Consider the following 26,070-nt stretch of genomic DNA (forward strand, 5'->3'; position numbering starts at 1 on the left):
AAATAAATAAATAAAAGAAAAAAAAAGAAATCCTCATATTCTGAAAGAATGAAGGTTATCTTGATTTGCTAGTGCCCTTAACCTTTTGCAAGGGAAAAAATAAATTCTCTGTGAAAGAAAATAAAATAACCATATATTTCAAGTTAAAAAAAAAAGAAATTAAAGTTCAGCTAAAAATATTTAACCCTAGGAACACTTAACACTAAAATAATCTTAGAGTATAAATGAGGTAATTATTAGCATATTTTAATTATTTTTAATTCTACTTGATATCTATATCAAAACCAGGTTGTAAAGCACTATATACTCTAAAAATCATTTAAAAAGTATTATAAAAGGGAAAACTCACCATCCATGAATTCTGTACATATTGAAATCCTATTTTCTACAAAAAATGCTCCATAAAATCCAATGATATATGATGAATCACACTGTAACAAAAATAAGACAAAAGTAGTTATAAACCTGCAAGTCAATAACATAGGCATGCTTTACAAATAAAATCTATGAAAACAATTACCTTATAAAGAATTTCCAATTCAGACATAATTTGCTTCTGAAGTTCCAGTGTAATATCTAGTAGTATGACCTAAATATAGAAAGGTATTAATATTTATTCACCTTCTAATTATATTAGCTATAATCACTATGAAATATAAGAACTAAAAAAATAGTAGTTCCTTTATTCTTCCCCACTTCCTTCTTCTTACCACTATAATTCCCAGTAATACAAACTGTATCCGCATCTGTCTAACCTTTTGTCCTTCTGAACTGGGGGAGGTGGTACAGAAGTGATTGATGGGACCAAAGAAAAAAGCCAGGTCTCAAAGGTCAACAGTAATGGCTTTAAAAGTCAGTTAAGTTATAACACTCTTAATTTATGCACTCTATTTTGGCCACACCGGCTATTTTCAAAAGAGGAACATAGGAATGACCCTCAAACCAATATAAAAGAATTGTCTTGGCCGCATGCAGTGGCACACGCCTGTAATCCCAGCACTTTGAGAGGGAGGCTGAGGTGGGAAGGTACCTGAAGGCCAGGGGTATATGGCCAGCCTAAGCACCATAGCAAGATCTCATCTCTACAGAAAAAAAAAAAAAAAATTTACCTGGGTATAGTATGATCAGGTGGTCCCAACCTACTTGGGAGGGTGAGGTGGGAGGATCACTTGAGCCCAGGAATTTGAGGCTGAATAGCCATGATTGCACCACTGCACTCTCACCTGGGTGACAGAGCGAAATCCTGTCTTTTAAAAAAAAGAACTATATTGTGATTTGTGATCAGACACTAGGCAATAAGCAGGGAGGATGATGAATAAAAATGACATTTTATTTATTTAGAGACACAGTCTCATGCTGTCACCCAGGCTGGAGTGCAGTGGGGCGATCTTGGTTCACTGCAACCTCTGCCTCCCAGGCTTAAACAAACCTCCCAACCTCAGCCACCGAGTAGCTGGGATCACAGGCGTGCCACCATGCCCAGCTAAATTTTTGCATTTTTGGTAGAGATAGGGGTTTCATTATGTTGCTCAGGCTGGTCTCGAACTCCTGAGCTCAAGTAATCTGCCCACCTGAGCCACCACACCTGGCCAAAAAATGACATTTTTTTCTTGAGACAGAGTCTTGCTCTGTTACCCAGGCTGGAATGCGGTGTCACGATCTCTGCTTACTGAAACCTCTGTCTCCTGGGTTCAAGCAACCTGTCTCCTGGGTTCAAGTGATTCTCCTGCCTCAGCCTACCGAGTAGCTGGGATTACAGGTGCCTGCCACCACACCCGGCTAATTTTTGTATTTTTAGTAGAGATGGGGTTTCACCACGTTGGCCAGGCTGGTCTTGAATTCCTGACCTCAATGATCCGCTCACCTCAGCCTACCAAAATGCTGGGATTACAAGCGTAAGCCACCATGCCTAGCCAAAAATGACATTTTAAGTGGGGTTTTTAGTTATGAGACAAATAAGGAGTTTTTAAAATATATCATCTATTTTCCCCCCTCTCCCAGTCAGGTAATGTTCTTTGCTGATACTGTTATAGAAAGTTAAAGCTTAAAAAAATCTTATTTCATTAACTCCCTTCTTTTGAGTGAGGAGGAAACCAGGTTTCCTTCCCAGGAGCCACAGAGCCTGGGAATGGTAGGACCCCCTCATCTGGACTCAGTCTCATGGGCTTTTCAGTACTTTATGGTTTATTTAAAATATAAATCACTGAGTGATATTACCCATAGTGATTTATAACCCATACATGTAAAACATTTATAAACTTATCTAGAATAAATTCTAGTTTATTTCAGACACATATTTTTTAAAGAAAGAAGACTATACTGTTCAAATTCTACTCAGCACATCAGTGAAAATAATTCAAGAGTAATTGTTTTATTTATTTATTTATTTATTTATTTAGAGACAGAATCCTGCTCTGTTGCCCAGGCTGGAGTGTAGTGGCACGATCTTGGCTCACTGCAACCTCCACCTCCTAGGTTCAAGCCATTCTCCTGCCTCAGCCTCCCGAGTAGCTGGGATTACAGGCACGTGTCACCACACCTGGCTGATTTTTGTATTTTTAGTGCAGACAGCGTTTCACCATGTTGGCCAGGCTGGTCTTGAACTCCTGACCTCGGGTGATCCACCTGCCTCAGCCTCCCAAAGTGCTGGGATTACAAGCGTGAGCCACCATGCCCAGCTTGTTTTTACTTTAAAAAGGCAGTGAGGAGAATAAAACAGGTGGAAAACAATTTTTATGATTTGTGGCAGACTCTAGACATTTCTAGACAAAAACTTAACATTCAGAATTATTATGATAGTGTAGTTATATGCCATTTGACTTTGAATTACATTTTGTATTACAACTGAAGAACATATATATACTCATACTGAAGAAAAAAACCACAAATGATGCATCGTAAACTGCTGATAGAGCAAGGAAAGAAAAGGACAATTCTAAAGTACATTTTATAGCCCTGACATTGGCCAGGTGTTGATTTGGGGTAGGGGAAGGTGGGGGGAAAAAAGGCAAAGGTGGTTTCTATCCAGAGTTTGCGGCCGGGCGTGGTGGCTCACCCCTGTAATCCCAGCACTTTGGAAGGCTGAGGCGGGAGGATCATGAGGTCAGGAGATTGAGACCATCCTGGCTAACACGGTGTACCTTGTCTCTACTAAAAATACAAAAAAATTAGTCAGACATGGTGGTGGGTGCCTGTAGTCCCAGCTACTTGGGTGGCTGAGGCAGAAGAATGGCATGAACCCGGGAGGCGGAGGTTGCAGTGAGCCGAGATCATGCCACTGCACACCAGCCTGGGCGACACAGCGAGCCTCTGCCTCAAAAAATAAAAATAAAAAAAGTTTGCTTTGGGGTTATTTATAAAAGCTCTCAGGAAACTAGACTGTAAGTGTAATACAAAACTGCCAAGAAACATTTAAACACTTCTCCTGATCAATAGTTATTTGCCAACAATATTCACTTACATTTTTGTTCTTGTGTAAAACTTACCAACAAAATTAATTCATCTAGCGTCAGTTCAATCCTACGGCATAAAATATTATGGCTATTCCTACTATGATGACAAGTACCAGGGATCTCTCACTCTAAAAAGCTCTGCTAAAAGGAGTGAAGTTATTACTGACCTTAAATCAATGGTTCTCAACCCTGGCCTCAAATCATAATACCTAGGGCACTTAAAAAAAAAATTCCAAGGTGCAGGCTTTACCACAAAACAACAGAATGAGAATCCCTGGGGTTGGGCCCACATATTTGTTATTTTGTAAAGCTCCCCGGGTAATTCCTAACCCAAAGTAAGCTTGAGAACCACTTATTTAAGGTTCAAAAATGCCATTTATTCAGTGCTAAGATATATGACTATTAAGATATATTGCATCTCCAGGCCACCACCGACCTAGAAATGACATGATTCCACATTGCTAGCCAACATCCTGGAATTAACCCCAAACTACTGGCTGTGAATATATCATTCCCTTAATCAAGAACCTTAATTGTGTTCCCATCGCCTACAATAAAGTTAAAACTCTAGCATGACATTCAAGGAATTCTTCCATAATACAGACAACTTATTCTAACTCCTCTTCCCACTACTCCCACCACAAACCCACCCTTCATGTGAAATCAGATGACATTTCCTGGTGTACACACATATCCTGTGTTTTCCCTACTTCCAGCCTTTGCTCCTGCTGTTCCCTCTACTTGGGGTGTGCTTCCTCTCTCCACTCCAGGCACTGACTGAAAAAATCCTGTTCTATCTTTTAGACCCAGCTTGAATGCCACCACTGCCTCCATGAAGCTCACCTCAAAGCCCTCCATCAAAATTAATGTCTAGCTCTGGCCTTCAATATGTACATTCTGCATGCATCCCTCATCTCCTAAAAACAGAAGTCTCAAGATTAGAGTGGCTATGAGCCTCTCAAGGGCAAGCGCTGAGTCTTGTACATTTTTCTATCCCCCGCTCAGCAATCCATACAGGGTCTAACTCACAGTAGTGCCTAGTAAGTGATGTGGGATTTAACTAAAGTCTTTACAACTATAATCCTCTTTATAAGAAGCTGTTTCTAGACAGAAGAAATAGATTGCTTGATTTCTACAACTGAATTTAAAACGAAAAACATACACCACCAAATAAATAAAAATGCCACACTGACCTAAAATGTAGTAAGAAATACTGTATTTGTGGAGCTAATCCGCTGTACTCTAATTTGTTTTGATCATTGTTGGTATTTGCTTTAGTCTAGAATAGTGGAGATTCGAAAATGACGAAGAAAACTAATAAAGTAATTTCTGAGAACTTGAGAGGAAAAGTAAAACCCTCCTTAAAATAATTCTACTCAAATGCTCTCTATTTTCTGGGAGACTTGGCACTCTGGGTGGAAGGTTAATTCTCCTTCCCCTGGGTATTCTTGTGAGTGAGCTTTAAAACTGCTAAAAATAAACAAATCCAATTCCTTATTTGAAGGCAATGGCGAAAGCATGGCAAAGACTAATTTTCTTTTTGAAGTCCAAGAAAAGTACGGACTTCCTGAGTCTTCATTATTTTTTTTCTCCTTAGGAAGTGCTAAATGTTTCAAACTGGAGAGAATTTGAATATGAAGCATTCCATGGAGAAAGGGTTAAGTGAGAAACTGAAATACCTTAGTGCATTTCCACTGCTCTCCACTACACCTCCAGGACAAATAAGGATGAGTTGTCAAGTTAAATATAAGCAGTCAAGTGACTGAATTATAATTTACTCTGTGCTCAATTTAAATTAGTGTGAGGCTATTAAAATATACAGTATAAATACGGCAATTCATCACAAGCTGTCATGGATGACTTCATTTATTTGCTGGAGTGGCACACACTTCACTAAAGGGAAAGAGCAAAATCACAGGTCAAATTAAGCTGCTATTCTGTTTTAATTCACTTATTTAATCTGTGGCAACATAATTGTCTTTTACAGTATGTACAACTCAGAAAGGAAATTTGGGAGGATTATAGCCAGTACACAAATGATTAATCAAATGGTCCATTTAAATGCTAGATTAAAAGCAGCAGAAACCCAAAGCAGTCAAAGAATGATAATCAGCACATGCAATATACAATGCTAAGAAATTTCCTGTTAGATGGATTTTTCCCACTTAGAAAACAAACAATACTGGGAAATATATTAAATCCTCCAAGCATTACTACTTGAAAGATTTTATAGAATACATTAATGGTATAAAAAGGTTCTGTTTACAAGATGGCAAACAGTATTTTTGTTTTCTGCTCTACTTATCTGCAATTGTCTTGACTACCTACACCAAACAAACACACAAAAAGGTAAAAACACGTTTCATGAATTACATATGGTCATTATGAAATAGTTATCTTTAAAATGTGATTAGCATCATTTTCAAAATGTTCTCTTTGAGGCAGAACATTTTCTAAATTCAATAGTGTAGAACAGAAATTCATGGTACATTATTCTTTCCAAAATTCAACTTCTTTTAAAAATATCTTGTGATATATTCCTACCTCAGAAGTCTAAAAAGGGAAATATTTACAATATGCTTTTTTGTCTAAAAAATTAGAACATTTACAAGCATAACATGAGAAACATTTTGAGTAGGAAAAGTAACAGATTTTCAAGGACTCATCTAATTGTGCCCACAGACATTCAAACTGTGGGTCAAACTGACTACTTTACTTGGAAAATTAAATTTCCCTCATCATTCCATGCAGGCGTCAGACCCCGCAGATGATTCTGTTTGGACAAGGACTGTGATGTGCTGCTCTTCGCAATCCCTCTGTGACACCAGGCAGCCCCGTTTCACAGCTGAGGTCACTGGGAGGTTCAAGTGACATGCTTGAAGTCACACAAAAGTCAGGAGAGGGTCAGGAAAAGATCAAATACGCTTCTAACTCTTAACCTTCCATTTCACCCTTTAATATAAAAAAAAGCTAAAAAATATTCTGGGTGAGAGCAATGGTCCATATAAAGAATGCTATGAGATATTTTGTATGTGAGCTGAACCTGCTTTTAAGATGTTACTTTAAAAGATGAATGAACTAAAGAACAAACAGAAGAACAAAAATTTATTCATTCAGTCATTCAACAAATTATGTGTTGAACACTTACTCGTTATGTGTAATACTTTGTACTATACCCTGTACGCAAGGATCTGCAGGAATCACGGAGTAAGGCAAGAAGATAAATAAGATTTGTTTCCCACTTACAAAAAGATTTCAATATAATAGGGGAAATGTACAGGTATACTAATAGCAAAATACAAGGCAGTTGTTGATAACACCCTTAAAAGGCATATACAGGGAATTCTAGAAAGATTCAAAGAAGAAAATGAGTGAGTGAGAGATAGACCATATGTGACAGGGCTTATCCAGAAAAGTTCAATGGAGGAGCAGGCTTTTCAGCTGATCCTTGAAGGGTGTTAAAGATTTTGATAGGTGGAGATACGGGTGAAAGCATTCTAATTAGAGAGGAATACGTGAATCAAAGTGTTGAAGTGAGAAAGTACCTGAGTTCAGATAAGGCAATGAGTTCAACTTAAAAGACATACAGGATTGAAACATGTAAGATAATGCTATAAAAGCTGACTGATGACATATAGTGGAGGATCTTGAATTCCATCCTCTAAAGTCTTTAGTTTATCTGGGAAGTGACATGAAGCCACTGAAGACTTTTGAGAGGGAAAGAAATGTGACCAGGATGATCCTTGGCAAGGCAAATCTGAGAGCAGTGAGCAGCACCAGCAGAGGGTCACAGGCACTTAGGACAAGACTACCGAGGTTTAAATCCTGGCTCTACTACTTATCAGATGTGGGACCTTGGTCAAGTTATTTAACTTCTCCGTGCCTCAGCTTTTGTAAAATGGGAATCAATAAGAGTCACAAAAGGTTGTTGTGAGTATTAATTTTAAAAATGCATGCAAAATGCTTAGCATTGCATAAATCATCAATAAATGGTAGCTTCTATTTACTGAGAACAATTCAAAATCTGGTATACATGTCTGACAAGAAAAAAGCCAAGCATCTGGATTAGAGTAGTGTAAGGAAAGGAAAGGGATATTAGATCTTTATCAGACGCATAGTTTCCAAAAATTTTCTCCCATCTATAGGCTGTCTGTTCACCCTGTTTATAATTTCCTTTGCTGTGCAGCTCTTTAGTTTAATTAGATCCCATTTGTCAATTTTTGCCTTTGTTGCAATTGCTTTTGGTGTCTTCATCATGAAATCTTTATCCCATTCCTATGTCCGGAATGGTATTTCCTAAGTTGTCTTCCAGGGTTTTTGTACTTTGGGTTTTACATTTAAGTCTTTAATTCATTTTGAGTTAATTTTTGTAATAAAGGGGTATAAGGAAGGGGTCTATAGAAATTTGTAAGAAAAAAAACCCCATTAAAAAGTGGGCAAAAGGCATAAACAGACACTTTTCAAAAGAAGATATACATGAGGCCAACAATCACATGGAAAAACGCTCAACATCACTGATCATTTGAGAGATGCAAATCAAAATCACAATAACATACCATCTCATATCAGTCAGAATGGCTATTACTAAAAAGTCAAAAAATAACAGATGCTGGCAAGGTTGTGGAGAAAAACGAATGCTTCTACACTGTTGGAGGAAGTGTAAATTAGTTCAACCATTGTGGAAGACAGTGCATTGATTCCTCAAAGACCTAAAAACAGAAATACCATTTGACCCAGCAATCCCATTACTGGGTATATACCCAAAGGAATACAAAGCATTCTATTATAAAGACACATGCATGCAAATGGTCATTGCAGCACTATTCACAATAGCAAAGACGTGGAATCAACCTAAATGCCCATCACTGGTAGACTGGATAAAGAAAATGTGGTACATACACACCATGAAATACTATGCAGTCATAAAAAACAATGAGATAATGTCCTCTGCAGGAACATGGATGGAGCTGGAGTTCATTTTATCTTTAGCAAACTAACACAAGAACAGGACACCAAATACTGCATGTTCTCATTTATGAGTGGGAGCTAAATTATAAGAACACGTGGACACATAGGGGGAAACACCACACACTGTGGCCTATCAGAGGGTGGAGGGTGAGGCAGGGAGAGGATCAGCAAGAATAATAGGTACTAGGCTTAATACCTGGGTGACAAAATAATCTGTACAACAAACCCCCATGGCACAAGTATACTTATATAACAAACCTGCACATGTACTCCAGAACTTAAAAGTTAAATTAAAAAAAAGAAAGGAAGAGGTACTAAAACACACACACACGCACACACACGCACACACACACACACACACACACACAAATCAACAGGCTTCCAGACATTGGACATTAGCCAGAATGGGGCAGTGATCCCTGAAAGATGAAAACAAATGAGATGAACCCTATGATTCCCCAGCTTGCTGACCAGAGAGTTTCCAGGCCCCAGTGCAGGGAGGGGAACCCAGGCAGAGATAAGCCATCTCCCTAAGGTGAGAAGACAAAACTGAGAGTCTGAGGAGGCCAAGGAAGCTAGAGAAGCAGAGGGCAGAGAGCTGGCAGAGGGCCTGAGGGAGAGCGCTCCAGAGATCTGCCGAGCGGGTCCTGGAGTCTTCAGCTGAGTAATGAATGATCTGTACATAGATGTCAGGAGATCACCTGAGGCCAGGGAGAGAACCACGAGAAAGGCTCAGAAGAAACAATCTTCAGATTAATACTGGGCAAGAAAAGTTTGTATTCCCACCAGTCAGTGTGGAAAACCTTACAATTCCCAAGGCACTGGGTAGAGTACTCAGAAGAGTACTACCTCAGTTGCACAGGGAAAATTAGTTCTAGACTAACCACTGGGCTGGTACTGTCTAATAAAACTTAAAAGCAAGCCTTGAAAGAATCAAATTATTTAAAAGTCACTAAATAATATCTCTGTATTAGTCAGGGTTCTCTAGAGGGACAGAACTAACAGGATAGATGTATATATGAAGGGGAATTTATTAAGGAGTATTGACTCACAGGATCACAAGGTAAAGTCCCATAATAGGCCATCTGCAAGCTGAGGAGCAAGGAAGCCAGTCCAAGTCTCAAAACCTCAAAAGCAGGGAAGCCAACTTCAGTCTATGGCTGAAGGCCTGAGAGCCCCTGGCAAATCACTGGTGTGGGTCCAAGAGTGCAAAAGCTGAAGAACTTGGGAGTCTGATGTTTGAGGGCAGGAAGTATCCAGCATGGAAAAAGATGAAGGCAAGAAGACTCAGCAAGTCAAGTCCTTCCAACTTCTGCCTGCTTTTATCCTAGCCACACTGGCAGCTGATTAGATGGTGCCCACCCAAACTGTAGGCAGGTCTGCCTCTCCCAGCCCACTGACTCAAATGTTAATCTCTTATGTTAACATTAACTCAAATGTTAATCTCTGTGAATGTTAACACCTTCACAGACACACCCAGAAACAATACTTTGCATCCTTCAATCCAATCAAGTTAACACTCAATATTAACCATCACAATCTCAGAATAAAGTTCAAAAATATTTAAAGCAGAGGAAAAATATCCAGCACCCATGCCACATGTCTGGTATCCAATAAAAAAATTATAAGGCATGACTGCTCTGCCTAAGCAGAGTAGCCCATTCTTTTATGCCTTTACTTTCTTAATAAACTTACTTTCACTTAAAAAAAATTATAAGGTATGAAAAAAAAAGCAAAAAATACAACCCAAAGTGAGGAGAAAAGGAATCAGTCAAAACTGATCCAGATATGACACATATGATGGAATAAGTAGATAAGAAAGCAGAGGAGGCCAGGTGCCCTGGCTCACACCTGTAATCCCAGAACTTTGACAGGTGGAGGCCGGTGGATTGCTTGAGCCCATGAATTCGAGACAAGTCCGGGCAACGTGGCAAAACCCCATCTTTATTTATAAAAATAAAAAAAAAAGAAAGCAGAAGAAGTTTTGAACATGTTAAGCAGAGACATTAAAGATGTAAACACCAGCTTAACACCAGTGATAAAGAAAAAATCTTGAAAGCAGCCAGAAGTAAAGCCAATTCTAATGTACAGAGAAACAAAGATTTAAAATGGCAGTAAACTTCTCACTGGGAAGAAAGAAAACAGTGAAACGAAATCTTTAAAAAACTGAAAGAAAACAACAGTCAACCTAGAATTCTGCATCCAGCAAAAATTAAAATACTTTCCAAAAATGAAAGTGAAATACAGATTTTGAGACATACAAAAGCTGAAAGAATACCAAAAGACCTACACTATATGAAATGTAAAGGAAGAAATCATTCAGACAGAAGGAAAATAATATACATGGAAATCTGAACCACACAAATGAATGAAGAGCACTGGAATTGGTAAATACATGAATAAAAATAAAATACTATTTTTCTTACTTTTTAAATGTCTTTAAAAGATAAATATCTAAAGCAAAAGCAGTGACAATGTATTTTGGGGTTTCCAGCATATGATGATGTAAAATGCATGACAATAAAACAAAGGCTGGAACGAGGGAAATGAAAATACACCATTGTAAGATTTCTAAACTATAAAGTGGTACAGTACTATTTACATAGGGAGACTATGTTAAGTTATGAATTCTAAAGCCATCACTTAAAAAGGGGGGCATACAGGCAGAACAAATAGAAAACAAAGAGCAAAGTGACAGATTTGAATCCAACCATATCAATAATCATATGAAATGTAAATAGTCGCAATCCACTCACTTAAAAAGCAAAGATCATCCAACTGGATTAAAAAAATAAGACCCAACTATATGCTGCCTACATGAAATACATTTCAAAAATAATGACACAATAGGTTAAAAGTAAAAAAAAAAAATCATGCTAACACTAGTCAAAATAAAGCCTATAATTTAATATCAGACTATAAATTTCAGAGCAAAGAATATGATCATGGACAAAAGTTACTTCATAATGTCAGTGAGGCCAATTCATCAAGAGGACCTAACAAACATAAATGAACCTAAGAATATATCTTCAAAAACATTAAGTAAAAAATAACAGAACTGTAGGCCATAATTATTGTTGAGTATTGTTCTTTCAATAACTGATAGAACAACTCGATAAAAATCAGCAAAGATATAGAAGACTTGAATAACACTATCAGTTAACTTGATCTAATTGACATTATACAATACCCTATACAGTGGATGATACATTCTTTTTTTTTTTTTGAGATGAGGTCTTACTCTGTCACTCAGACTAGAATGCAGTGGTGCAATCATGGCTCACTGTAGTCTCAACTTCCTTGGCTCAGCGATCCTCCCACCTTAGCCTCCTAAGTAGCTGGGACTACAGGCATACACCACCATGCCCAGCTAATTTATTTTTTATTTTTTATTTTTTGTTTTTTGTAGAGATGGGGTTTTGCCATGTTGCCCAAGCTGGTCTCGTACTCCTGAGTTCAAGTCATCTACCTACCTGAGCCTCCCAAAGTGCTGGGATTACAGGCACAAGCAGGTTATACATTCTTTTCATGTTTACAAGGACTGTTTACCAAAATAGATCATATTCTGAGCCATAAGTCTCAACAAATTTAAAATAATTCAAGTCATAGGAAGGGTGCTCTGTAACCACAATGGAATTAAATTAGAAATCAGTAATAGAAAGATGGAACATCTCCAAATACACACTTCTAAGAATTAAAAATTCTGCCTGTTTTGAAGAAATGGTAAATTTCTTTTTCTTAGATTATGACTTATTATACAAGTTACATAGTTTTTGCCTAAATGACCAACAAGCTCAGGGCTACACAAGCGTTTAATCACAATAATCCTATCTGCTCTTAAATCATCCATTCTTTCAACTCAGTGTGAGTATCTACTATATTTTATAGAATCTAGAGATACAAAGTGAATACAGTACAGTTCTTGTCGTAAAGCTCAGTTTAATGGTCAGGTCTAGCGAACAGTACATTTGTCAATCTCAACTATTTTCATTTACTGACAGTCTCTACTTTCCTAACAGCTATTCTGTAAAGCATATTTACATTGCTTTTACATGGATTTAAATTGCTTTTAATCCTTTCAGAAAAAGCTGTTGGCCCCTTGCCACACCCAACTAATGCATAATAATTTTAATATTAGTCTATATAAACATAATTCAAAATGTATCAAATTATGAAAAATGTATAATGTACTTGGCAAGGCCAAATAATGATAGATTTCTGGATGATTTATAACACTGTTCCCCTCTCCTGGAGTAAATAACCTAGAGTTGACTATCTTTAAATATATCATCAGCAACAATCTAAGACTTCTGACAAAAAAGGAACAGAAAAGTAACTCAATGGATGGGAAAATAGTGCTCAAGTTTTAGTGAAAGTATTCTCTTAGTGAAAAGGGAACTCAGGAGGTACAGAAAAGTTAATCCAATGCCAAGGCACACAACAGAGCTACACACTCAGCACCAAGGTGGTACGACCGAGACACACTCAGTGAGTGCCGAGGTAGTACGACAGGGCCGCGTTCAGTGAGCACCGAGGTAGTATGACAGAGCTGCATTCAGTGAGCTGAGCGCTTCTGTAAAATGTGGGGGCTATAACCCGTGATCTCCAAGGTCTCTTCCAGTTCTACAATTTTATGGACCTATATGGCTGAATTGTCAAAGAAAATATCTCAGAGGAAGCTCTGTTGTACCCCCTCACAAGTTATTTAACTTATTAAAACTAAACTTGATAAGGCCACATAACACATTCTAGGTGCTGTACTAGATGTGACATGGAAGAAGAACTCCAGATTTCATCAGCAGTCAGAGGCTCTGAGTCTTAGTTTCGGTTTCAACTTACTAAAAGGTATAAGCAATTCTAATGTAATTGCTCTGATTCTTAGTTTCCTAGATGAGAAAAAAGATGCAGAAATATATGCTATGCAACTGTTAGAGAAAGAGACCAATTTCTCACTGTGGATAGCTAAAAAGGCGTCTTGGAGACAAACCATGAAAAGATAGATGGACATCAGAGGGATGAGCAATGTTAGTAAGTTGTATAAAAGCTGCATGGTGTAACAGAGATGGGCTTTGGAGGCAGATGAACATTTTACAACCTGGCCTTATCCCTTCCAACTCTGTGATCTTTGACAATTCAGCTTTCTGAGTTTCTGACTGAAACTAATCTAAAATAGACAGGCTTACTATGTAATTTAAAGGATTAAATATAATAGTTATAAAACATCTAGCATAGCTGGGTGTGGTGGCCCATGCCTATAATCCCAGGACTTCGGGAGGCTGAGACAGGAGGATCACTTAAGCCCAGGAGTTTGCGACCAGCCTGGGAAACATAGTGAGATCCTGTCTCTACAAAATATAAAGAAAATTAGCCAGGCATGGTGATGCACACCTGTGGTCCAACTACTCAAGGGACTGAGGTAGGAGGATCTCTTGGATGTGGGAGGTGGAGGCTGTAATGAGCCTAGATCACGCCACTGCACTCCACCCTGCATGACAGAGCAAGACCCTGTCTCAATCAAAAATAAATAAATAAATAAAAAATTTTAAAATCTAGCATAATACTCAAAAAATAAAAACTTTAATTACCAAAGGCCTGGAGACTGGAGATAAAGGGCATGACAGGAAGTAACAGATTGGTAAAGCAGAGGGCATGTTTATAAAGGTAGGTGGGTGCCAATATGTAGAGGGCCTGAACAATTTGTGGGGAAGGTAGGGGGCAAGGCAGGCCTGACCAGTTAGTTAGCTAACAGCACAGAATTGGAAATGGGGTTCTGTGGGGTTAGGACTTCATTAGCAAAGGCTTCAGTCGTAAGTGCAATTCAAGACAGAGTCCATTAAGGAAATCTGAGATTTAAAATAATAGGAAGATCAAGCACCAGCAGTGGCAGAGATTAAACCCAAAGTGGCATGGCAAGACTGGGATGCTGAAGTTTGGCAAAGATGAAGTGTGAATTACGAACTACATGGGAACAAGTGAGGAGCATCCTAGGTAACTGCCTGGAACGTCCCTGAGTTGTGTCTAGCCTGACTCTATTGGCAGGTGTGGTGCTTGGGTATTTCAGTATGCTGAAGGAGTCAGAAGCAAAGCAGACATCTTAGGCTTTATGTTGTACATGATTGAGGAAGGCAGTTAGCAAGACACGGTCAGATCTGTGATTTAACTTCTCAAATCTATGGCAGAGTAAAAGGTGTATAGGAAAAGAAAAGACCGAAAGTACAGTGAGGAAGTTATTTCAAAAGTCCAGGTAGGGGGTAATGTGAGCTCGATCTAAGACCATGGTAATGAGGATGAGAATAGAAAGAAAGTAGCAAATGGATATATTTCAGGGAAAAATTCTAACAGGATACAGCCATTCATAGGATGTGGCATATTTAAAGAAGGAAAAGGAATACATTACTAGTAAGGTTTTGAGCTGCATGACAAGGAAGATGGTGATGCCACTTAGCAGGGGACACAGAAAGAAGTCTTCTCTTCTTGGCAAGAAGAATCACAATACACGAAGTTTACAACTGACTATTTTAAGGCATACTTAAAAGATCTTCAGGTGCCTGAATGTCACCAGAGGGCCACAGCTTCCCCTACCCACCATCTAAACTTTAAACCATTTCATCTCCTCTTTGACAATATCTGTGACTCAGGCTAACAGAGGAAAGGAAAGAGGTGAACATCAAGAATTTCACTGACACTATCTGTGACTCAAGCTAACAGAGGAAAGGAAAGAGGTGAACATCAAGAATTTCACTGACACTATCTGTGACTCAAGCTAACAGAGGAAAGGAAAGAGGTGAACATCAAGAATTTCATAAAATGTATCCAGTACTTACCTTTACAGCTAATATTTTCCCACTTGGGACATGATATGCTCTATGGGAAGAAAAAAAACCAAAATCATTTGGGATCACTAAACAACCTACAAAATGGTTAAGGACATAAATGTAAATCCAAACATTTCTGCAGCAATGGGATACATGGTACTTTCAAAGAACACTAAAAACAGTAGTAATTTACATTTATATGGAGCTTAATGGTTTACAAAGTGATTTACTACACATTACCTTAAAACAACTCTCTGAGGTAATGCTGATACATTATTATCCTCCTTTTATAGATGAGAATTCTGAAGCACAGAGAAGTTAAACAGTTTGCCCAATGGCACAAAGTAACTAGTGGCAGAAGGAGACCTCAAACCTAGGTCTTTTGGCTCCAGATCCCTATGACTGTCACTGTGTGTGTAGGTTCTCTATGTCAAGCAGTATACAGAGCCATTTTGCTTTCTTTTTTTTTTTCAATTTTTTTGCTTGTCTTTTTGCCTATTTTTTTCAGTTACACATGCAGATAAACTATATCTTAACAGTTCATCAAAACAAGCTCAAAGGAACAGATACAGTGAAATAACTACAACTTAAATCAAGAAATATAAGTGTATTCATTTATGAAAAAGAACGAGAATAGGGTTTACAGAAATAAAATACCATTACTATCCATCAAGACCTTTTGTGTTTATCTGATTGAGTGACTGACTGATTCAGACAGGGGCTCTCTCTGACACTCAGGCTGGAACGCAGTGGCGTAATCATAGATCACTGCAGCCTCAAACTCCTCAGCTCAAGCGATCCTCTCACTTCAGCCTCCTGAGTAGCTAGGACTATAGGCACATGCCACTATGCCCAGCTACTTCTTAATTTTTTTTGTAGAGACAGGGTCTCTGGATGTTGCCCAGGCTGGCCTAGAACTGCTGACCTCAAGTGATGCTCCCACCTCAGTCTCCCCAAGTGCTAGGATTACAGGAGTGAGCCACCGTACCTTTTATGTTTAAATGAAATGTGGCCTTTACACATATACTGTGGGGACTAGATATTCTGAACATTATTTAGAAACCATCTGCAACACATTTTTATACAATAAAAATTTCAAAATAAACCACATAACATAAACAAGTGTTGTTATTGCAAGTCCATGAAAATATTAATATAAGGAAGCAAGTTAGTTTCGAAGAACTAAAAATCTTGCCCTGTAGAGGATTTTATACACTAGCTAAGATCAGACGGCTCTTCCTCTCATCTGGTGTTAAGATAGGAATGGTATAGGGAAAACGGGGAACAGAAGTTAGTGCCTCAGGAATTCCTCATCTTTACCTGCCCAGTTGTAAAACATATTTAATGAGCCCCCAAACTTCCCCTTTCTTAAAACAAAAATAAAACCAAAATTTACATAATCCACTACTGCCAACATGGAAACATCATTTTCTGCTGTTCTGCAGAAAATTTGGTTGCTCTGACATTTTTTTTAAGACATTTATTCAGCATCATGATCAGACTATTACATTTAGCAATCAATAGCATGGGTACAAAAAAAAAATCTACATTAAAACACTTTGTTGGAATGCTTTAAAGTTTCCACAGAACAGGAACTAAACTAACCTGTTATACAATTAGAAAAATACAGTCCTTGAGTTTTTTGCTCATCCACATGAGTATCTGTCTAAAATATGTCTTCTTTGTAGCAGCTAGGCCCTGCAACCACTGTGCTTGGCTGAGTTCACAAATGTGTTGTAACCTGTAGCTTCCCTGTCACTTCTCTGGCTCTCCTCTTTTGCTAAGCTTTGTTTCCTGGCGGTAATTAAAATCTTCTGCCACTGCCATAGCTACTGCTCCTACTGGAACTGCCATAGCCACCTTGGTTTTGTGGTTGGGCAAAGTATTGGCCTCTGTCACCATAGAGGCCAGAGCTTTTGCCTCCAAAGCTTCCTCCCTTCATGGGTCCGAAATTTGAAGACTGCTGAAACTGCCAAAATCATTGTAGCTTCCACCACCTCCAAAATTGCTTCCATCGTTACTAAATCCATTATAGCCATCTCCACTGCCAGCTTATTCACCACCACAGCTGCCATTAAAGCCACCACGACCACTTAAGTTTCCTCCATGACCAAAGTTGTCATTCTCACTAAAACCACCTCCACAACCACTACCAAAGTTTCCAGAGCCACTTTGACCTCTGTGGCTGGCTGAAGCACTAGCCATCTCTTGCTTTGACAGGGCTTTCCTAACTTCACTGCTGTGGCCATTCACAGTATCGTATTTCTGAATGACAGTCTTATCCACGGAGTCATGGCTATCAAATGTTATAAAGGCAAAGTCCCTTTTCTTGCCACTGCCTCAGTCAGTCATGATTTCAATTACTTCAATTTTTCCATATTATTCAAAATAATCTCTTAGGTGATAGTCTTCAGTGTTTTTGTTTGTTTGTTTGTTTTTTAGACGGAGTCTCGTTCTGTTGCCCAGGCTGGAGTGCAATGGCATGATCTTGGCTCACCACAACCTACACCTCCCAGGTTCAAGCAATGCTCCTGCCTCAGCCTCCGGAGTAGCTGGGATTACAGGTGCCTGCTACCACACCCAGTTAATTTTTGTACTTTTAGTAGAGACAGGGTTTCACCATGTTGGCCGGGCTGGTCTCAAATCCCTGACCTCGTGATCCACCCATCTCAGCCTCCCAAAGTGCTGGGATTACAGGCGTGGGCCACCGCGCCTGGCCTTCAGTGTCTTCTTTAACCAACAAATATCTTTTTCACAGTTAAGTGGGCACCGGGTCTTTGAGAATCTCCTCTTGAGACAGCTCCCTTTGCTTCCACAGCTCTTCCATCCACCTTGGGTGGCCTTGCATTTCTGGCTGCATCCACCTCCTCCACAGTGGCATATGTGACAAACCCAAAGCTCCTGGAGCGCTTGGTGCTTGGATCTCTCATGACTACACAGTCCGTGAGTGTTCCCCATTGCTCAAAATGGCTCCTCAGGCTCTCGTCGGTTGTTTCAAAGTTCAGCCTCCAATGAAGAGCTTCCTCAGTTGTTCAGGCTCTTTAGGAGACTCTGACTCAGACATGACGGCAGGGAGAAGAGAGACTTTAAGGATGTTTCCTCTGCAGTGCCCACAGGCAGAAAGGACTGACAAAATTTTTTAACAGCTTCACTGAGATATAATTTACATATGATAACATTCACTTGTTTTAAGGGTACATTCAATACTTTTTCGTAAATTTACAGAGTTGAACCATCACTGACAAGAGTTTTTGAAGGTGACTGACTTATAGAAATAATTTAGTTATTAAGAGCCTATAGGTATTTATAATATCGTTTACATGTAAAAAGTTACAAATTCAGGCAAGACTAGGAAACTACATATATAAAGCATATGTATATACTTATTCAAATATATGATTGTTATAAGAACTTACTCATTTTGCTTTTCCTACTTGAGTAGACAAAGGTCAAGCCAGTTATGGAAGGTAAACTTAACTTTTATTATATCAATTAATTATAAAGAAATTCAAGTATATCTCATTTAAAGGAAAAGCAAGATTACAAAAATAAGGTGACGACTGTTTACTTTACCAAAGAATTATTTAACCTTTGAAAATGTCTAAAGACATTCTCAAATAACGACCTCATTGGTATTTTGAAATACTACTTATAAAACTTTAATCAGGTTGGGCGCAGTGGCTCACGCCTGTAATCTCAGCATTTTGGGGAAGCCAACCCACGAGGATCCCTTGAACCCAGGAGATCAAGACCAGCCTGGGCAATGTAGGGAGACCCTGTCTTTAAAAAAAATAATAATAATTAGCTGGCATTGTGGTGTGTGCCTGTAGTCCTCTATAGTCCCCCTGTAGGGACTACAGGGGCTGAGGTAGGAGGGTTGCTTGAGCCCAGGAGGTCAGGCTGCAGTGAGCTATGATCTCACCACTCCACTACAGCCTGGGTGACAGAGCGAGACTCTGTCTCAAAGATATAGAAAATAATAATAAAACTTAATCAATTATTATTTTCTTCAGAGACAGGGTCTCATTCTGTCTTGCAGGCTGGACTGCACTGCTGCGATCTTACTAGTTCATTGTGACCTTGAACTCCTGGGCTCAAGCGATCCTCCTACCTCAGCCTCCCAAACTGCTGGTACTTACTACAGGAGTATACCACCATGCCTGGCTAATTTTTTTTTTTAAGTTTTTTAAGAGATGAAGTCTTGCTATGTTGCCCAAGTTGGTCTCAAACTCCAAGCCTTAAGCGATCCTCCCACCTTGACCTCCCAAAGCACTGGGATTACAGGTGTGAGCCACTGTGCCCAGCAAAATAATTTTTTATACTTTGTACAAAGTGATACACATTTTATAAGTGGAACCCTATCCCCTATATTATGTTTTTTGTTTGTTTACTTGTTTAAGATGGAGCCTTGCTCTGTCGCCCAGACTAGAGTGCAGTGGCGTAGTCTCGGCTCACTGCATCCTCCATCTCCCACGTTCAAACAATTCTCCTGCCTCAGCCTCTCAAGGAGCTGGAATTAAGGCGCCCACCACCATGCCTGGGTAATTTTTTTGTATTTTTAGTAGAGACAGGGTTTCACCACGTTGGCCAGGCTGGTCTCAAACTTCTGACCTCAGGTGATCTACCAGCCTCCCAAAGTGCTGAGATTACTACAGGTGTGAGCAACCACACCTGGCCTGAGATGTGATTTAAAGGAAATTAGTAAGTTTATTCCATGTAAATACAAGTAATATAATATGTAAGACTTTATGATATATTATTTTTCCCCTTCCATATCACAGATTCTTCCAATTCCAACTTTTAAAAATATTGTATATTAGAATCACTAAGCAAGAATTGAAATACAAAGACAAATAATTAAATATACACACAAGGATTCAAAAGTTGTAAAAAGATCAGTGTTGTTACTTTGAATAAGCAACACCTGGATGTTTGAGACCAGCAACAGTGATAAGAAAATGATTAGCAGATAGTCTGATATACATACCATACTGGACAGTTTGGCAACTTAATTAGCTTGTCAAGAAAGCTGATCTCTTTTCTAAAAGAAAGGTCTCCTATTTCCAAGTGAATTAAAAGGAGAGGCTTGATAATTTAATTATGATGCACGCTAATTCATCCGTGGAAGTTTGGGTTCGATTTCGAGCAATAAAGATGCTATGTGGTTTGGTTTACAGTACAATGACAGTACCAATTTAACATTTAATCATCAAGGAGAAGTGGATGACAAAAGGCAATGCCAGGCATGAGTCGAGGGTATCCCTTAACTTTGCAAATGGTATTTACTTAGAGAAAAGGAATTTGTTTACTTTCAACAGATACTGCATCTCAATTGTCTTGACCTTCCTCAACAAATTAATTGTAAAGTGATTAATGAAGTTTGAATGGAGGCTCTGGTTACACCAAAAGACAACTATACACCTCTGCAATGTTTTAATTAACAGCTAACACTTCAAATTAGTTTGTTGTTGCCACAGTAATTACCTGTTCCAATGACTGCATGGAGGAAGCATGTTTATGAGATATTTTTAGTGCTTGGTCCTTCAGTGTTCCATTTTATTTGTGACCAGCACAGGCCTTCTTGGAACAGTCCCAGCTCTTAAAATTGAGCACACACACATACACTTTGCCAAGGCAAAAGTTAGTAGCCTGGTGTAAGTTTTTCATATATTTAAAATAACAAAGAGCCCAGTACAAGAGAATACTTACTATCCATACTTTCTTATTTTATTTTATTTTATTTTTTGAGACAGAGTCTCACTCTGTCGCCCAGGCTGGAGTACCATGGAGCGATCTCAGCTCACTGCAACCTCCGCCTCCCGGGTTCAAGCAATTCTCTGCCTCAGCCTGCCAAGTAGTTGGGAGCCGCCACCACGCCCAGCTAAGTTTTGTATTTTTAGTAGAGATGGGATTTCACCGTCTTGGCCAGAGTGGTCTTGAACTCCTGACCTCATGATCCACCCTCCTCGGCCTCCCAAAGTGCTGGGATTACAGACGTGAGCCACTGCGCCCGGCCCCATACCCTCTTATTTCATTTGTAACAATAGATTCTAGATGACCAGACAAAGAAGTTGGTCTTAACTTTTAAACTTGGTATAGAATTAGATAATTTATTGAGCTAGTAGAAAATACAGAAAATTATTTAACCTAATCCCCTTCTTTCATAGCAGAAGCACCCAAAAGCCAGGTTATATAACTTATCCAAGCTCACACAGCCAGTGGCAAAGCCAAGACTGGAGACACAAGAGAATATACATATTTTAGGACCTAAAGGAAACAGACGGTGATGTTTGGCTGGGCACAGTGGCTCATGCCTGTAATCTCAGCACTTTGGGAGGCCAAGGCAGGTGGATCACCTGAGGTCAGGAGTTTGAGACCAGCCTGGCCAACATAGTGAAACCCCGTCTCTACTAAAAATACAAAAAATTAGCCGGGCCTGGTGGCGGATACCTGTAATCCCAGCTACTCGAGAGGCTGAGGCAGGAGAATCACTTGAACCCAGGAAGCAGAGGGTGCAGCGAGCCGAGATTGCACCACTGTACTCCAGCCTGGGCAATAAGAGCGAAATTCTGACACACACACACACACACACACACACAATAGATGGTGATGTTTAATTTTTTTACCTGTATTCTAGGGCAGGGAAACACATAATCCAAAATTTACAAAGGTACTGACCTATTTCAATCAGGTAAAGGGCCATTATATTCAAATTGCTCCAGGTAAGGAAGCATTCTGCAATCACTGCCAATCTATCCTGGGAGACACAAGAGCAAAGGGGGTGGGCTCTGAAGTCACTGACAGCTCGAATCCTAGCTCTGCCACTTCTTAAACAAGGATTTCATCATCTGGCCTCTGGTTACCTCACTGATCTCTGCTTCCACCAGTCTCCCTTATGTACAATACTCAACTGGTCCACCAAACGTGCTCCTGCCTCAAGGCCTCTGCACCTACTCCTGAGGGCTGGGCCGCTTTCTCTAATACATACTTGGCTTGCTTCATTGCTTCCTTCAGTCCTATATTGTTCCTTTGTCTTTCCTACATAAAACAGCACACTCTCCCTTCATCTTCTTTTTTTTCTTTTTTTTTTTGAGATGGAGCCTCACTCTGTTGCCCAGGCTGAAGTGTAGTGGCATGATCTCGGCTCACTGCAACCTCCACCTCCTGGGTTCAAGCGATTATCCTGTCTCAGCCTCCTGAGTAGCAGGGATTACAGGCGTGTGGCACCAGGCGTGGCTAATTTTTGTATTTTGAGTAGAGACGACGTTTCACCATGTTTTCCAAGCTGGTCTCGAACTCCTGATCTCAGGTGATCCACCCACCTTGGCCTCCCAAAATCTTGGGATTACAGGCATAAATCACCGCACCTGGCCACTTTCTTTGTTCTTCACAGAGTTAGAAACACCTGATAAAATTTATTAATTTATTATGTTTCCCTCCACAACAAATGAAGCTCCATGAAACACAGACTTTCATTTTTTTTTTTTTTTTTTTTTTTGTTCACTGCTATTATTTCCAGTGCCTAAAACTACATCAGGCACATTTTACAAATAATCATTAAATATCTGAATGAATAAATGTTTTTAAAGTGCTCTAGGTCTATTTTGGTTTTTATTTTTAAGGCAATTTCATTAAGTTTTCCTAAGAAACTGCCCATTTTGTGTTTTCAAATTTATTGTCATAAAGTTATTCATTGGATCCTATTATTTTTAAAATCATTGTTATGTCTAGAATTACGTTCCCTTTTCATTCCTAATTTTGTTATTTCTGCTTCTCGCTGTTATATTTGATAAGCTTTTCCAAGGAACCAGCTTTTGGTTTTGTTGAATTGTTTCTTGAATTTTCACTTAATTAACTTTTGTTCTTCTGTTTTTTTTATTTATTTCCTTCCATTTTCTTTGGGTTTACTCCCTGTCCCACCTTCTTGATTTTTTCTTTTTTTTTTTGAGACGGAGTCTCGCTCTGTCGCCCAGGCTGGAGTGCAGTGGCGCAATCTCAGCTCACTGCAAGCTCTGCCTCCCAGGTTTACGCCATTCTCCTGCCTCAGCCTCCCGAGTAGCTGGGACTACAGGCGCCCGCCACCTCGCCCGGCTAGTTTTTTGTATTTTTTAGTAGAGACGGGGTTTCACCGTGTAGGCCAGGATGGTCTCGATCTCCTGACCTCGTGATCCACCCGTCTCGGCCTCCCAAAGTACTGGGATTACAGGCTTGAGCCACCGCGCCTGGCCGATTTTCTTGAGTTAGATGCTAAGCATATAATATACCCAGTTATTCTTTACAAAGATATGTATATAAACCTATCCTTTAAGAGTTACTTTGGTGCATGTCAGGAGTTTTCATATTAATACATGGTATTTGTGGTTCAGTTGTAAATATCTGTATTTTCATAACATTTCTCTAGTAATACCTTTTGCCTTAAAGTCTATTTTGTCTTATGTTAATATAACCACAATAGGAGCATTCTTTTGATTAGTTTTTGCCAGGTATTTTCCCCTATCCTTTTCCTTTCAATTTTGCTGTGTCTTGGTATTTTAGAAATTTCTCCCAATACAGTCTAAAATAGCACATAGCTGTATTTTTAAAAATGCAACCTAATCTATTAGCTGCTAATATTACTCTACTTATTTTTTTTGTAATTACTGATATATTTGGATTTATTTCTACCACCTAATTCATTTAATTTACACCTATCACCTTCTCTCTTCCTCTATTATACAGAATTATTCTCCCTTTATTCCATCTGTTTTGAAGTTATGCATTCTATTCACTGTGTTTTAGTTACCCATATAACTTTTAACAATCATACCTGACTTAACAAAATATAAATTGCCACCTATATCCTTCTCCTAAACAATATAAAAATCCTAGAACATTTTAACTTCAATCAAGCACTTCTCATCTTAACATATTATTTTGTCCAGTCTTTTTGTTTGACTTCATTTTGAATTATTACTATCGTTATCTTATACAGTCAGATTTACTTAAATGGTCACCATTCCTTCTTTCATTTTATTCCTTTCTGAATTCAACTGGATGCCATTCTTTTATTTCTACTTACTTCCCTACCTACTAGATTTCATACCCTGTGGTTTCATTTATGTATTGGTATCAACTACTCTATTGCCTTATATGTTCTGGTTATAAATTATTATTTCTCTTCAACAGTTATTTAAATGCACAGGTATGTACTTTAACTTATCAGTAGTTGTTTTTTATTTCTGTTTTTGTTTTGAGACAGAGTCTCGCTCTGTCACCCAGGCTGAAGTGCAGTGGTGCAATCTTGGCTCACTGCAACCTCTGCCTCCCAGGTTCAAGCAATTCTCCTGCTTCAGCCTCTTGAGTAGTTGAGTCTACAGAGTGAACCAGCATGCCTGGCTAAATTTTATTTTTATTTTTTGCAGAATGAGGGGGTCTCACTATGTTGTCCAGGCTGGTCTTGAATTCCTGGCATCAAGCGACCCTCCTGCCTCAGCCTCCTGAGTCGTTGAGACTACAGGAGAGTACCACCATGGCTGACTAATTTTTATTTTTACTTTTTGTAGAACACGGGTTCTACAAAAATGTTGCCCAGGCTGGTCTTAAACTCCTGGCCTCAAGCAATCCTCCAGCCTTGGCCTCCCAAAGTGCTGGGATTACAGGTATGGTGTTCACTTTATTTAACTATATTGTAAACTCTAATTACCTAACTATGCTATAAATTCTTAATATAGGGTCTCTGTTGTAAGTTTCAAGGGGAAGGTCAAGGTCCGTTCTGTTCATTACTATATGCTCAACCTCTTCCACAGTATATGATACATTCTCTTCCTAGATCCTTTTTTTATATTTAATAATTAATGCATGTCTCTGATTGCCAGGCAATAAGCGAGGCAGTGTGGATACAGCAGAGAACAAATGAGACCAAGTCCCTGCCCTCATGATGTTTACCTTCTGATAGGGGTTGACTGACAATAATCAAATAAATATACAATATGTGAGGCGGGGGTAAGTGCATTGAAAAAAATAAAGGTAAGGATACAGAGACTGATCAACATTAACGACATGCTATTTGATATTAGGGTTGGGGAGGAAGTCAGGAAATGCCTCTCTCTTCAGGTTACATGTGAACAGTATAAGAGCACACCATTCGGACATCTAGGGGAAGGGGAGTCCAGGTAGAGGAAACAGCAAGTTCAAAAGCCCAAGGTGGAAATATGTGCTTGACATGTATGCAGAAGCAGAATAAGCAAGAGGGCTAGCTGGGGGAGATGAGGTCAGAGAGGTAAGGAAAACAGACTGTGTAGCACCATTTAGGCCATGGTGAGGACTCTGACTTTTATTCCAAGTGATATAAGAGGTCATGAGCAGAGGGGGAGACCTGATATTTTAGAAAGATCACTTTGGCTGCTGAGTGGAAAGAACATATTGCAGGAAAGCAAGGATAGAAACTGGGAGGCTTTTGCAATAAAATCCTAGCAAGCAGTAATAGTGGTTTTGAATAGAGTAGCAAGAAAAGAGTGATGAAAGGTGGTCAGCTTCTTGAAATATTTTTGAGGAAGAACCCACAAGATTTGTGGGTAAAGGTATATATAATCTGAGATAAAAAGAAGGATGAAGAAAGACTGCAAAGTTTTTGTCCTTAGCAACTTGTAGAACAGAGTTTCCAGTTACTGAGATGCGAAAAGCAGTAAACGAAGCAAGTTTCCAAAGAAATCAAGAATTAAGTTTTAGATAATTTTGAAATGCCTAGAGGACATCCAACTGGTAATCAGATATGAGTCTGAAGTTGAGGACACAGGCCAGGGCTACAGACATACATTTGGACTTCCTCAGCATGCAGATGATATGTAAAGCCATGG

At 39.1% G+C, this 26,070-nt stretch overlaps 1 protein-coding gene across 2 annotated transcripts in view; it reads right to left on the reverse strand.

Moving 5' to 3' along the window:
• Positions 1 to 26,070, reverse strand: part of MAP2K5 (mitogen-activated protein kinase kinase 5) — a 268,480-nt gene that overhangs the window by 167,521 nt on the left and 74,889 nt on the right. For both annotated transcript variants that reach the window (XM_011940344.1, XM_011940343.1), the window contains exons 9-11: positions 15,245 to 15,284; positions 521 to 589; positions 350 to 431 (exon numbers count right to left, since the gene is read on the reverse strand). In XM_011940344.1, the coding sequence (XP_011795734.1) occupies positions 350 to 431; positions 521 to 589; positions 15,245 to 15,284 (191 nt within the window). The remainder of the gene's footprint in view (positions 1 to 349; positions 432 to 520; positions 590 to 15,244; positions 15,285 to 26,070) is intronic.

Source organism: Colobus angolensis, unplaced genomic scaffold (genome assembly GCF_000951035.1).
Source record: "Colobus angolensis palliatus isolate OR3802 unplaced genomic scaffold, Cang.pa_1.0 Scaffold19, whole genome shotgun sequence".
NCBI lineage: Eukaryota > Metazoa > Chordata > Mammalia > Primates > Cercopithecidae > Colobus > Colobus angolensis.